Raw genomic sequence first — 14,690 nt, 5'->3', positions numbered from 1 at the left:
ATCGTAGCGCTTGGCTGTAGACAGTGGATCTTGTGGTATGATCTGGATGAAAGCTAGAGGCATGTAGGTAGGAATAGCGGTCAGTAGGTTTCCGATATAGGGTGGTGTTTATGTGACCATCGCTTATTAGCACCGTAGTGTCCAGGAAGTGGATCTCTTGTGTGGACTGGTCCAGGCTGAGGTTGATGGTGGGATGGAAATTGTTGAAATCATGGTGGAATTCCTCAAGGGCTTCTTTTCCATGGGTCCAGATGATGAAGATGTCATCAATGTAGCGCAAGTAGAGTAGGGGCATTAGGGGACGAGAGCTGAGGAAGCGTTGTTCTAAGTCAGCCATAAAAATGTTGGCATACTGTGGGGCCATGCGGGTACCCATCGCAGTGCCGCTGATTTGAAGGTATACATTGTCACCAAATGTGAAATAGTTATGGGTCAGGACAAAGTCACAAAGTTCTGCCAATGCATTGTGAATTTTTGAATGGTTCTGTAGCCTGTTACCTTTAGGCTGAGGATATTAATTCATCCTAGGTTGGTAGAAACTGAAAGTCATTTCATTATGATACAGTACGAAAGTGATGGTACTTGAGTGGATCTCAGTAGTCTGATTTTGTTTGTTTGGTAAAAATTGTTGCAACATGTAAATAAGTAATATAAACTAAAAGCAACTTAGAATATAGACAATAAAAACAGCTGATATAGAATTGGTCAAACACCTTACAATATTTTAATAAAAGGAAAGTAAAATATGTTTTGCAATGCATTTGAAAACATTCCCTCTGTCACAAATTATGAGTTTTCTGACCCTCTGGTGTAGTTATATGAACTGTTCATTATGCAGATTTCAACTACCAGTCTCAAAGTTCAAATTTTTTCCTGTGGGTATATAATTCTAACAGTCAAATATACCCTGTAGTTAGTGTTCCCAGGGAAGGTTAGGAGAAAATGGTTAAACTGAGTTAGCAGATCTCAACAAAATGGGTGATGCTGCTTTATAGTAACTTGAACTAGTAACTTTATATGTAAGTGTTTTTGTTCCAAATCCTGCCTGCATCTGCTACTAACGTTATTGGAAGTTATGAACGGATAGGAAAATGTAATCCCAAATCTGTTTAAATTCCACATTCTTCTGAGACTGTGTAATTATATTAGCCTCTTTCTGAAATAGATCCAGGGTAGCTACGTTAGTAATATGTAATATGACAAGATCAGATTTGCCATAGTAGTTGTGGCCTTCAGAAATCTGCTGGAAAGCAGAGGGATGAAATTTAAGGGCAGGAAAGGCAAGTGTTGCTTGGGCAACAATGAATATGTAATAAAACAAATGAACACTAGAATTTCATTGGAAATGTACACAAACAGGAAAGGTTAAATGATTAAAAGAATCATTTGTTCTAAATTACAATAAACTAATTTTCTTACTATCTGAAAATTCACTTTGACTGGTTGAGGGGAGAAGACCAGCTGTTTGAGTTTTTAATTTATAATTCAAATATAGTATGACTGCTCTTATTAAAGATATGTTTGCTCGTTGAATATCTTTCTTTTTTAAATAAAGGATTCTATTAAGTGTGATGTTGATGTTTTGCCAAAAAAAAAAAAATCCAAATATATTTTACTATCCGAAAGAGAGCCCCGAAATGACACTGTTTAGACTATAGCTTATCACAACAGTTTGAGTGTTAGTCATATGGCAGAGAGGAAAGGGTGGATACATAATCTTCCAAAAAGGCTGTTTACTTCATAAATCAGGGCTAGTTTGATTTTTAGCTGTTGTCTTTTTTTCCTGAATTGTGAAATATTTTGTGTAGTAGAACAAAAACATTTAAAAAAAAACAAACCAAGAAATGCACTTTCTAAGAACTATCTATTACTAAGGTACCATGGGGACTGATAGCATTTGACTTTATTAAGATTCCTAAATATATAAATAGGAGTAAATCAAATTAAAATAATGGCAATTATGCTAATTACATCACAGGAAAGTATGTTGTGAGTCTGGCTCCAGTGCTTCATTAATTGCATTATAGAGCAGTAACTCAAATGCAATGTTTTGTCTTTTGGTTACCAAGTCTAGCTATTTAGTAGAATAGTCAATATGTTGGTGTTTTTTGTTTCCAGGGGATGGTTGACTTTTGTTCTAGAGTTTAATGATCATATTCTGTATTTTGTAAGCCTAATTTTAAACTGACTGTGTTGTGAAATGTCAAATATCATTTGTCTTCTTTGTTTATAGAAGAGGGCTTCACCTAGGAAGGAGGCTTAACATTTTCCCTGTTTCTCCCACTGTTACAGAAGGGACACCTGAAGCAGGTTAGTGGAAAAGCAACAACAAAAACCCAAATGGAGGAAATTCTTCAAAAAATAGAGAAGTTCGCTGTCTCATGGAAGAGAGGGGTTGGCTGCTAGCTTGCTGGTTTGAAACCTGGTCATAAATTAATGTGTGGTCTAAATCTGGTCATTGGTAGGCAAGACTTCTACACAGTGTTATGGAATAATAGTTTTGGATTCTATATCAGGACTAACGTACACTAACAGTTATGTGGTAAAGCTGACCTGTGATGCTACTTGCCAGTGTTGTCTGTGTTCCTTCCATGAGCACTAATATTCCTCCAAATTTTCTCAGGTGAAAATGTATACTTGGTTTACCCTAGTTCTTAGTGGACATTTGTCCATATTGCAAAACTATTGCACTAGATCTTGCTCCGAAGAGGCTTGAGACTACTGTCACAGGGGAAACTGGATAGGATTGAAGTGTACTGTCAGAACTCTGAGAACCTTGCTGTGATTTCCTGGATAAACTATGCCTAGTTTTACCTGGTGTAGATAATCCCTCACATGTATGAACTTCAAACACATACAGAAATCTTATTTAAACAAAAACAACAGAAAACCCTTTAGCTGTATCAGTCTGTTATATCAATAAATCTTACTAGCTATGCAGGGTCAGGCCCGATTGGTGCATGGATGGGATACCCTTCCAAAAATGAAGGCCAGAGTGGGTGTATGATTTAGGGGTTAAAGCTCAAGACTGGCTTTCCCCACTGTCATGCTATGTGACTATGGTCAAATCACTTAAGTTGTCTCTAAGTTTCCCTTTCTGTAAAATGGGTACAGTAATGCCTTGTAGGCAATGAATGAGAATTCACTGATTTTTATAAAATACTCTGAATTCCTTTGGGGAAAAAAGGCACTGTTGCATTGCAAAGTGTTACAATCAAGTGTGAAACTCAAGTCTGCAGAAATAGTATTTGTGATTCAGTAGATGGCACTCTTCTCTGCGGATCAATAAAGAGCCCATTTCAGGGTTTGTGGTTTCATTTTAGGGTTTTTTAAGACGAGGAGTTCAACAGCTTTGGCCAGCTTCTAGTTTGGGTAATTTTGTCTCCATTAATTTCTCCCTGCAGTTTCAATTGTATAGCTTCTTTGTTTCCTGTACTAAAACGTCACATAGTGCTGTTTCAGAGATTCTAAGGCCAAAAGGGACCATTGTGATGATCTAGTCTGATCTCATGTATAGCACAGTCCATAGAACTGCCCCAAAATAATTCCTAGAGCATATATTTTAGAAAAATATCCAATCTTGATTTATAAACGGTCAGTGATGGTGAATCCACCATGACCCAGGGTAAACTGTTCTAATGGTTAATTACTCTTCTTGTTGACAATTTACACCTTATTTCTAGTCTGAATTTGTCCAGCTTCAGTTTCCAGCCTTGGATCATGTTATACCTTTCTCTGCTAGATTGAAGAGCCCATTATTAAATATTTGTTCCCCGTGTAGATACTTAGTCACTCCTTAACCTTCTGTTTGTTCAGTTGAACAGATTGAACTCTTTGAGTCTGTCACTAGAAGGCATGTTGTTTAATCCTTTAATCCTTCTTGTGGCTATTCTCTGAACCCTCTCCAATTTATCAACATTCTTCTTGAATTGTGGATACCAATATTCCAGCAGTGGTTGCACCCGTGTCAAATACAGAGTTAAAATAACCTCTCTGCTCCTACTTGAGATTCTACTGTTTATGCACCCCAGGATTGCATTAGCTCTTTTTGGCCCGAACATCACACTAGAAGCTTATGTTCAGCTGATTATCCACCAGGATCCCCACATTAAGACATAAGGCTTCACAGAAGAGTGTTCCATATTGTCAAGCAGCTGCTGATTTTACTGAATGCAGTCACCTCTGGGATGGAATGTGAGCATTGTTTAACAGAATACTGCAATTATCTCCTTTAGGAACCAAATTGGTATATATGTAAGATTATTAGGTTAGTAAAAATGGGCTGATTTTTAAAATGTTGCCCATTCTGATTTTATATATATTCTTTTAAATTACCCTTCCAGAAATACATATTCAGATAGCTAAATTTTGGGTTGAATCAAGCATGTTTAGGCATAATGACTGGTATTTAGTTATTTTTTGTTGTTGTTTTGTTTATAAGTAACCCTTTGAACTAGCTTGTACACAGCCTTATAAAAAGCAGAACTGCAAATGTCATTCATACTATTTAGACTCATATACTATTTATGTATACCCTAATTTATAAATAGACCGTAGCACAAGTAAAACTTGAAAGCAAGGGAACTTTATGGGATTTGTCATAAGATATCAACAAGGATGCCTCTTCCAGTTTTTTAACGGCATTTCCTTGTCTAATTCCCAGTAGCATTGAGGAAAGCTACAATAGATTTCAAGCCAGAAGCCATATTACACAACTGTACTGACTATAAGTCTCATTGCAAAACAATTTTTTCCTTAATAGGAGGAAATACCAATAAGAGATTTGATTCCTTAACTTATTTCCCTTTGTTTTCTTGTTGGCTCATATTAGTGCAGATATTGAACTAAAATGTTGTTTAAACCCACTATGAATGCAAGTTCCTTATCTTGTGCTAATATTCAGGATTTCAAAATAAATATTCAAGTGGAAAATCAAGGGAAAACTGTTTAAAGGCTGTTAAATCTGTAGAGAAAGGAGCATTTTACACTATGCTGTTTTCTGTTCCATAAAGGTAAGCGTAAGGTTGTTTTGCATCCAACAGACACACCATGTTTGTAAACTTAAATTTTGGGCCATTCTTTTAAAGAAATTTGATTAGTAGAAAATTATCAGAATATAATACTTAAAGGATAAAGTAGAAGCAATGATTCCTTTATAATTAATGTTGTAACCCCAAATGTTCCATTACATCTTTTTTTGGGTATCCTTCTAACATCTCCAAACAAAAGAATATTTACATGAAAATGGATAACTGATGGGTGTGGCTGAGGCAGAATTTTTCTGCCAAGTATGAATTAATTTGAACAAAGGTTTTCTGATTTACCACCCTCGAAATAGAAATGTTCTTCAGAGTGAAAAAGTCTGTCTGCCATTTTTGTAGCAAAGGAAAAGTAAAGAAAGAGAATTTAGTTTACCGGATTCAACTAGTTGATGTGGTCCACAAGACCAAAGATTAGTTTGTTCGTTTTTAAACTACTAACATTTGAAATAGTAAATGTCAGAATGGCTGTGACCCATAAACTATGTGACTTCTGAAGACTTAAGCTTTCATTTTAGGAAACTCCAGCTTGCTTTCTTGCAGAGACCAACATAAAAATGTAAACCCCTCGCAAGGGAGGCTTTTCATTGGAAAGGGATAATTTTTCCACTGAAACCAAAGTTAATTAGACAAACCATTATTAAATTGGGACACATTTCTTGAAAAAAAAGTCTTCACAGTTAGAAAATTATTGTAAGGCATTTTTGCCTGATCTCTGCTTCCAAATACCATGCATCTTCTCGCTCTCATGTAGTGGATCGTCGTCTGTTTTAGATAGGCAGTGGCTTGTTTTGTGTGCCTGAGAATGAAAAGAAATTAATCAGGAAGGAATGTGTCAATGAGTAAAAATGCTGGGTGAGATGAGCACTGCATTGGCCTGCTGCAAGTTATGTAAATGTTAGACATGAAGCCAAGAGATGAGTAAATGAATAGGACTCGTAACATATAATGCTTTGGCCAGATTCCAAGGATGTTGGAAGGTTGGGTGATCAATCGAGGGAATACTACAATATTTTAGAAAGGACTGTTTAATGGAAAAGATGAATGGAGTTTTTTTAGCACTTATGAAAGCAAAGTAAACTGTCTGAAGAAGTAACTGCCTCAAAATTAATCTTTTAAGAGAGTGCTTAAGAAAATGCAACATTATAATTTTTATATATAATCTATAAAAATCTGCATAGAGTATTTTTATGTGTTTTAAATACTATATGCAAATATATATCCATGTTAAATACTATTTTATAGCACTTCACAGTTGAGGTAGAAAGACATGGGCCTTATTTTTCAAAAGTGACTAGTGATTTTGGCTGTCTCCTTTTTCGGGTGTCCAGCATAAGACATCTGAAAGAGTCAGATCCCTTTAAAGCATGTCAAGTTGGACACCCAAAAACTCTAGTCGCTTCTGAAAATTTAGGCCATCGTCCCAGTCACATAGAATTTACATTGTAATCTTAGATAGGGTAATGCGGTGACTGACTGGGGGACAACAAACACGGAGGGAACAGGGTTTGGGAGGATGAGCATTATAGTGATATAATAGTAACTCAGATCAGTCATGTGCATATCCTTGAGTATAGTTAATAATTTTTTTTATCATTTAATATTAATGATGACAGTCTCATTTATTGTGGGCATAATAAAAGATGGGAGTCTTGAGATTATTTAAGGTATATTCCATGAAAGAGGACAATATTTAAGGTAGTGAGATAAATGGGAAGTCAGGATTTCTCTGTTTTGTGTGCTGGATTATTGACTCTGGCTTCCAAAAATCTCAACTGGCAGAAAAGCTGGGCCACCAAACAAGATGGGTGAGGTTTATAGTAAACAACTGGGAGCATTTGCAGACGTGGGCTGCCTTGCTGAATGAGGGCATAATCATGAAATACCAGGAAATCCCTTAAAGTAAACAAGGTCCTCTTGTGTTTAATAAAGAATGCATAGACCAAGTTCAGAATTTGATGAGTTAAATATAAAAACTTGTGACTAACAAAAGCAGCCAAAATGTGTCAACAGAAAACCTGTTACACAATGGAAAAAGTTAATTCCTATTAACATTTGGGAAAGGGGTTAAAATAACTTAAATGCAATTTTGACCTATCAGTAGGCTACTTAATAGTCCTTTGAGAATTCAGTGGGCTTTCATTGCAGAAGCAAACCATGAAATATGGTATTAATAGCTACAACTTAAAATATATATATCTGAAAGGACCAGCCTTCATTAAGTGTAATAATATTAAACAAAATATGATTAAGTCAATAATTCTCTGGTAAACTGACAGGTCTGGTCTGGGGTGGGTTTTTTTTTTTTTTTTTTTTTTTCTTATTTAGAGTCTTCACCTACGCTCTGGGATCTGGAACTTGCTAATCAGATTGCAGCAGTAAATCAAAAGCCACCTCGGAATGGTTTTGAAGAGATGATCCAGTGGACAAAGGAGGGAAAACTGTGGGAGTTCCCTATTAATAATGAAGCGGGTAAGTGTACTGTAGCTTTTCTCTTTATATTTGTAAAGAATTAGAGCACCAACTTAATGCTTCAGAGTTTTTTTTTAATAATGTATTTCAGGTATGCCTAGCACATACAATAGTTTACTAATGCTTTTGCTCAAGTAAGCAACTTTAAGCTGTCCGAACTTAGTGAAGCCTCAGATGAAGACATCCTGGAAATTTCGCTATTAGACTCTAATCAAAACTTTAAGGAAAACAGTTTAAATATTAAAATGAGTTGGAGAAGAAGCTTGATGAAGTTGTGAACACTGAACAGGTCTAGGGTTGTGGCTTGAAATTGCTTAAATTCAACGAAGCTCACTGATTCTCAATAGGGTTTTGTAGCTAGAGAATTTCTGCTACTTCTATAGAAACTCTCTAAAGTTAACAAACCAAATATAAAAAGGAAACTAACCCCACAAATCATTTACCTTTTTGGTATAGTTTAAATGCTTTCATTTCAGATCCAACCCTCAAAAGGTCACCCAGCTACATAACATACTACCTCTTACTATAGCATCTGGGTTACAGGTTGATGTAATAAGTCATAAAGCCGGTGTCTTTATTAAGATCATAGTTTTTAGTGTCCAGTGAAGTTATGGATGTCTCTGCTGCTATGATGATCATCACCTCCCACAACACAGCTTTCAAGATCCAGGGATCCTACACATGTGGTGTTCATTATCCAATGCACTTATATAGTGTGTTTTTTGTCTTAATATTTTCCTATCACTTGTGGGTGAACACTTTTTTCACAAAGCAATCATTCTGTATCTCACCTCTCAGTCCTCATCCTCAAAGGAGACATTAAAAAACGTGGTCTTAATAAAGCACTGAATATATGACTTGTTACAACAATCTGTATCCCACTAACTCCCCTTCTGCTATTACTACAGGGATATTAACAGGCCACTTCATCTTGAATGGTCCCTTAGTACATATTCTATCTATTTAATCTTGTATTTAGCTGTGACACACTTAAGGGCCTTTCCCAGACCTGAGGAAGAGCTCTGTGGAGCTCAAAAAGCTTGTCTCTCTCACCAAGATATATTACCTTGCCTACCATGTCACTCTAATATCTTGGGACCGACACAGCTACAGCAACACTGCATATAACAATTTACTGAATATTACAGTCAGATTGTTCCCTTAGGCCTGTCTGTTTCATAAGCAAAATCAAAGTTACAACAGTCAGCCACTCCAACCGTCCTACTGGCTGGACATGCATTATACAATACATAAGTAACCTCCTCCTTCTTTATAGAAGTATCTATATGTGAAGTTAAACAATAAGAAAATATAAAGACCATCATGGATGGAAGAGAAAATACAGATATACAGAAAGTGTGTGAAGATTCTTAAGATAGGATTTTAATAACTGTAGAAAGGTTGGCAGTGGTCTTAGATCATTGAAGACCTAACACATAACAGGTTGGTTTCTGGAGGCGACACTCCTTGAAAATCTGCTATTCTGTGTAGAGTTGTAAATTGCATAATGTGGTTGAGCTGTTTCTTAATGTTCTTACCCTGTTTTGGTGGTTTCTTAGAATTTAATCACTGCTTCCATGAGAATCTATCTGTTCTGTTGTGCACTAATCCAAATATATACTAGTCATGTTTTTGCAATCTTATAATCACTGTAGCCAATGGCATTTCTGATGTTGTAATGTGGCTGGAACCCTGTTTGGTTTAGTGAATTAGCAAGGAGTCTTCAAATATAGTTAAGCAAGAATCTTTATTGATTTGTCCAGAAAAATTAGTCGTGGAAAATGCCAACAGAGAGCTCCAAACTTTATCACAGGTTGGGTTGCAAAAATCAGGATGGAATTTATTGGCCTATCAAAGCACCAACTCTGTTTTATAGGTCATTAATCACATCAGGTACATCAAAGTGAAATAGAAGGCTTGGGGAAACTCATTAAGTTGTGCTAAATTTGTTGTAATTCTAACAGCCTTACAGAAAAGTGGCACTCATTACCAGTTCTAATTCTAGATTTTGTATCCATGTTTCTTCAATAGCAGCACATTCCATTACTTAGTTCTGTACCAAGAAATAGAGGTTTCCTTTTATATACAATAAGCCTGTGGCTATACAGTCCTAAGCAAAATTAAAATGTATCTGTTGTGGGAAGAGATGTTTTCAACTTGAAGCATTATAATGGTACCCAAGTTCTTAAACATTTAAATAAAATATAGATAGGAAAGAAAAAACATGCAATTACTCTTTCAGACATCCTTCTTGAGCATCCATGTCCTTTTTTAAAAATGGTTTGAGCTGTACATCCATGCCTTGATCACATAACTTCTGAATAACTCACTGGGTAAAAAAGGACAAAACACCTCTTGATTCTCTCCGATATATAAGTGCCTCATTTTGAAGAACCAATGCTTCTGGATCATTGGTGCTTCAAGGGTTGTAGTGATAGGGTTAAAGGAAATCTTTACAAACCGAAACCATGTAATTGCGTCTGGCAGCATCTATATGCAAAAGTTCTACCAGTTGTATGTTAGCTGTTTCAGTAATTCTCCAGTTAAATGGTTTTGGCTCAACTAAATGCCAAACTGTGAAGCTATCACACACTTCTTCTAGTTCCTTCCTAAATTGCAAGTGCTCATGTTTTGGGGTTAGGAAGGAACACTACTACTAGAGAGAAATAGAAATTATTTAATAATTTAAAAAAGAGGGGGCGGAGGGGGGGCAGAAAAGGGCAAAAAATGTTGGCCAGCATTCTTAAGATCTGAAAAACTTATTTGCCCATTTCCAAAACTCTGATCAGATTTAATATCTATACTTGGAACTAGTGACTATATAACCCTACCAAAAGTACCCTTGAACTTCTGTGGAAAACTACTCATTGAGTGTATAGAACACAGAGGACTTACAATGAGAACATTTTCTTCTGTGTTTATATAGTGCTTAGCACAGTGGGGTCCTGGTCCATGAGTAGGGCTCATAGACACTACAATAATACAAATAAATAGTAATGATAATAATAATCACTGCCTCCCTATTTCACTGTTGCATTGTTCAGATTCTTTTAATAGCAAATCAGTCAATTTCTCTCAGACTTTTATGACTAACAGATTACAGGAATATTTTAAGGGGACCCTAGAATCATGAACAATAACTATCAGGATTTCCTGATTCAGGAAATCACGAAGTATTGGGGGAGAAAAGGGGAATTTGGAACCCATTGTAGTGATAATTGGAGGATTCCTAGTATTCACAAAGTGGATTTGAGTTTGCAAGCTCAGCGAAAATATGCCCTTGAAAGCCAATATGATCAGTGAAGAAAAAGTTAGCTTCTGGGAAGAGGGAAACATCTGGTTTCTTTTTCAAGGACAAGGGAGATAAAGGTGATGGGTAGCTGGTATTGATAAACATTGCACATATTACTGATGATGCAGTGTGGGAAAATAGACATCCTTTTCCAGCTTCTTCAGGAATTGCAGTGTCTGAAGGAAAAACAGGAAAGAAACCATGGTAACTTTGTGAGTATGACAGGTTTCAGAGTAGCAGCCGTGTTAGTAATAAATTTGTTAGTCTCTAAGGTGCCACAAGTACTCCTTTTCTTTTTGTGAGTATGGTATACAAGTTGAGAGACACTTTCATGCTACAGTGCTGTGCTGCTGGAGATTTGGAAGAAGCTGACATGCCGTTAATCCTTGCACTAGTATGTCTGTCTTTGTTATCTCACTTTAATTTTGATGATTAAGGTTATTGCCAAATGTGTCATATCCTGGTTAGTATCAAAATAATTTGCACTCATTTCTGTGGTACAAACTTCCTGTGTTTTATTACCTGGAAGTATTTACCTTTCCGATAATGCAGAGAGAGTTTTCTTTACTATGATATAAGAAAAAATGAATGTAAGCCTACATATAGTAGTAAAAATTCCAGTCTTCAATATTATGTTCTACTAAGATGGCATGCACCATACTGATGTGCTAATGTACAGAGATGTTTTTCAACTTGGGTCACTCTGGTTCTAAGGGTTTTGGCTTGTAAAAGGGTTAAGTGTATTGGAATCACTTAAATACTTTTAAATGTTCTCTTCTAGTGTGGGAAACTGTAGTGCTTATTCTCGGCTATGTGAAGGACTAATAACACTCATAGATATGTGATGTGCAAACTTCCACAAATAACGCTGCCAGTATCTCCGTTACCGTACTGGTCACTGGCATAAACATTTTTGGCTTAATTTTGCCAAATTGTTGGGTTTGGGATGTAAATATCCACTAGATCTTTAACTTAAGACCGATGGACTTGACTTCGCTTTTTTTTTTTTTTTAAACCATCTTGTTCATCTATAAACAAACATTTTACTGTTCTGCAGTCTTTACAAATGTATTACAGCATTCATGATAGTTAATTTTATACCTTATCAAATAATTGCATTAATTAGTGACAGGTTTTGTTTTTTTAATCAACTGAAAGGGGGAAAAAACATCTCTATGCAGTCACAGACCCCAGTCTGTCTTGATTTCTGGATTGGTAATATGGCCAAATCTCATGGTATTTCTGAGACAACCCCTTTTTTTTCTATTCATATTTGAGTTTGTAGATCTCAAGATCTTACACTTTGATTTGTGTGTTCTTTGAACACTAGTGTCAAAATACAGAGCAGAAACCAGTGAAAGCCACTGAAAAGAGCACTAAAATCACTGCTTGATTGATCTGAGGCATTTTTGGTGAAAGGTCTGTAACAAACCACTATGCCACATAGCTCTGAGATGGAATGCTTTTTAATGTAATACTTTTAGCAGTGATGAATGCAAAAATAACATCTGACAAAACTTGCAAAATCTTACAATTGTGTGTACCTCAATCTATTTGTATTTTTATGATTGCAAAAGTCTGGAAAGAGATAAAAGAAGTGTTTTGAAAATATTCCCTCTTTCAAATTTAATAGTAAAATACCTAAAACTGTGAAATATAATGAACATGTAATTATGGAACTCATTCACGTAACACATACTTTCAAAGGTAGACTTGTTCCGTTTGAACTACCTTATTTTTTTTTCTTTAAACCATTTTGCAAAGTTATGCAACCAGTATATTTCTTATTATAAGTAAATGCTCAATTCAGTCTTTAAAAAATATTGCTAGCAGGCCAGCTTTCATAGCCCATAACAAACCAGTGTTTGCATGTAATGGAAGAACAGGGTTTTTTGGTAAGGAAATGGATTTCAGTCAGGCTTCAATGGCATTACCAAATATGAAATCTAGGTAAAAATTGCCCTCTTAAAGAGAAACAGAAAATTAAAATAAAGACTTGTGGATGTTGGCATGACATCTTGTGCACTGAAATCTCTCCTATTTGGGGAGGACGGAGGTCAAAGTGTGTGGTATTGGACCTCACCACAGTCCTCTTCCATCCACTTTTTCTTTTTGTATACAGCACTGAACTATTAATTCTACCAATTAGAAGGCATTTACATACAAGACTTAGTGAACACAGACAAGACAACCTGAAATTATGATGATATAACAGTGTTTTGCAATTCACCTTCTAGGTATTGAAGATGATGTTGAATTTCATGAACATATCTTTCTGGATAAATACCTAGAAGACTTTCCCAAGCAAGGACCTATTCGCCACTTCATGGAACTAGTGACCTGCGGGCTTTCCAAAAATCCATATCTAAGTGTTAAACAAAAAGCTGAGCATATTGAGTGGTTCCGGAATTACTTCCAGGAAAAGGAGGAACTTCTTAAAGAGATTAATGATCATGAGAAAGAAACAGACCTTAGTCTTGAAAGGAGGAGTCTATCAAAGTAACAAGTGATCACTTAAAAAAAAAAAAAAACAATTATAGCATTGTGTCACTGCATAGTAAAACATTAACACCTGATTTGAAAGATGTAATTGTGTGAACTTCTTAAAAAAAAAGAAAAAAAAAAGAAAAAAAAAAAAGCTAAAATTTGCTACTCTTCTGTTCATTTTTATACACAAAATCGAGGGAATGGTCTGCAGCTCATAGATTGTACATAGCAAAAATGTTATTAATTCTGCAGTACAAATTCCCTGATTGACTATTTAATTCATTTTAAGCCTATCCAAAATAACCAGTAAGTAGATTTCTCAGAATGGTCTTTATTTTACTGGTTTCTGCTACATACATTTTGGAATTTGATACTGTCACAGAATCTAGAGATAAAAAAAGGCCAGTAATGTAGTCTACTCCAGCTCCCTGCCAATTCAGGATTATTCCCTGTTGCATATTAATGTTTTATGTGGTTTATTTTTAAATACGCTAATTGCTGGTGGGTGATTCCACTGTTTCCCTTGAGAGACTGTGTTCAGTGGCCTAACCTGGTTTACTATCAAGAAGTTGTTTGATTTTTTTTTTAAACCTTCTTTCCTCTCCAATATTCCCTCCCCTCTGCTCTCTGCAGCACTTTAGTATTTTAAAATATTTTACACACATAATGGTAATGTTCATGTGGTATATTGTCAAACAGCCTCTCCCGCCCTTAATTGCAGGGTTACTTCAAACATCCCAAATTCGAACAGCTTCAAACACCTGACATTTAAAAAAAAAAAATAAAATAAAATAAAATTCAGCCTGCCACAAAAATGCCCTGGAACATGTAATTTAATCCCCACAATCATACTGCATCAGAGCTGGCAGTATTCAATCCTGCTCCAGTATCTGGATGAAGTTCTGTTTATCTCCTGCCCTGAAGGGTTAGAAATGGGAGGTTCAGATCTTATCAAGAGGCACAGAGTTCTATTACTTTCTTGTTTTATAACCTTGTCTTCTGCTTTGTTGTACGATATTCTGTGATGCTCAGATGTTCATGAAATAAATTCCATGTTTTCTCTTGGAGGATCCATGTTTGCACAGTGCTCCAAATCTGTTAAGCACATTTTGTGTATTTGTCTTGCCTTCGTGTGGCCCTCTATCCTTTATTCTGCCTTTAATCCAGGCTCTATTTGATGTCCTCTAGGCTATATTTGTCTCTTTTCTAGCATATTTACAGTCTGATAGATTGTGCATTCTCTCTCGCCTGTCCCCCACATCACTGTAGGAGCTGTTGGCACTGGAGGTCCTAACTTGTTCTCCATGTGGTCTGTTGGCTAGTATTTCAGGTACTTATTACTCCTGAAAGCCATGATACAGGAAGCAATAAATCATGCAATGGAGGCAAAATATCAACTT

The 14,690-nt window shown here is 35.9% G+C and overlaps 1 protein-coding gene across 1 annotated transcript in view; it reads left to right on the top strand.

Moving 5' to 3' along the window:
• The window catches only part of MRPS31 (mitochondrial ribosomal protein S31), a 31,764-nt gene extending 17,404 nt beyond the window's left edge, over positions 1-14,360 (top strand). The window contains exons 5-7 of the mRNA XM_038377865.2: positions 2,234-2,310; positions 7,368-7,511; positions 13,041-14,360. Coding sequence (XP_038233793.1) covers positions 2,234-2,310; positions 7,368-7,511; positions 13,041-13,306 — 487 coding nt within the window. The 3' untranslated portion in view covers positions 13,307-14,360. The remainder of the gene's footprint in view (positions 1-2,233; positions 2,311-7,367; positions 7,512-13,040) is intronic.
• The last annotated feature ends 330 nt before the right edge of the window (positions 14,361-14,690 follow it).

The sequence above is a fragment of the Dermochelys coriacea genome, chromosome 1 (genome assembly GCF_009764565.3).
Source record: "Dermochelys coriacea isolate rDerCor1 chromosome 1, rDerCor1.pri.v4, whole genome shotgun sequence".
Lineage (NCBI taxonomy): Eukaryota > Metazoa > Chordata > Testudines > Dermochelyidae > Dermochelys > Dermochelys coriacea.
This window is presented reverse-complemented; position numbering and strand designations above follow the sequence as displayed.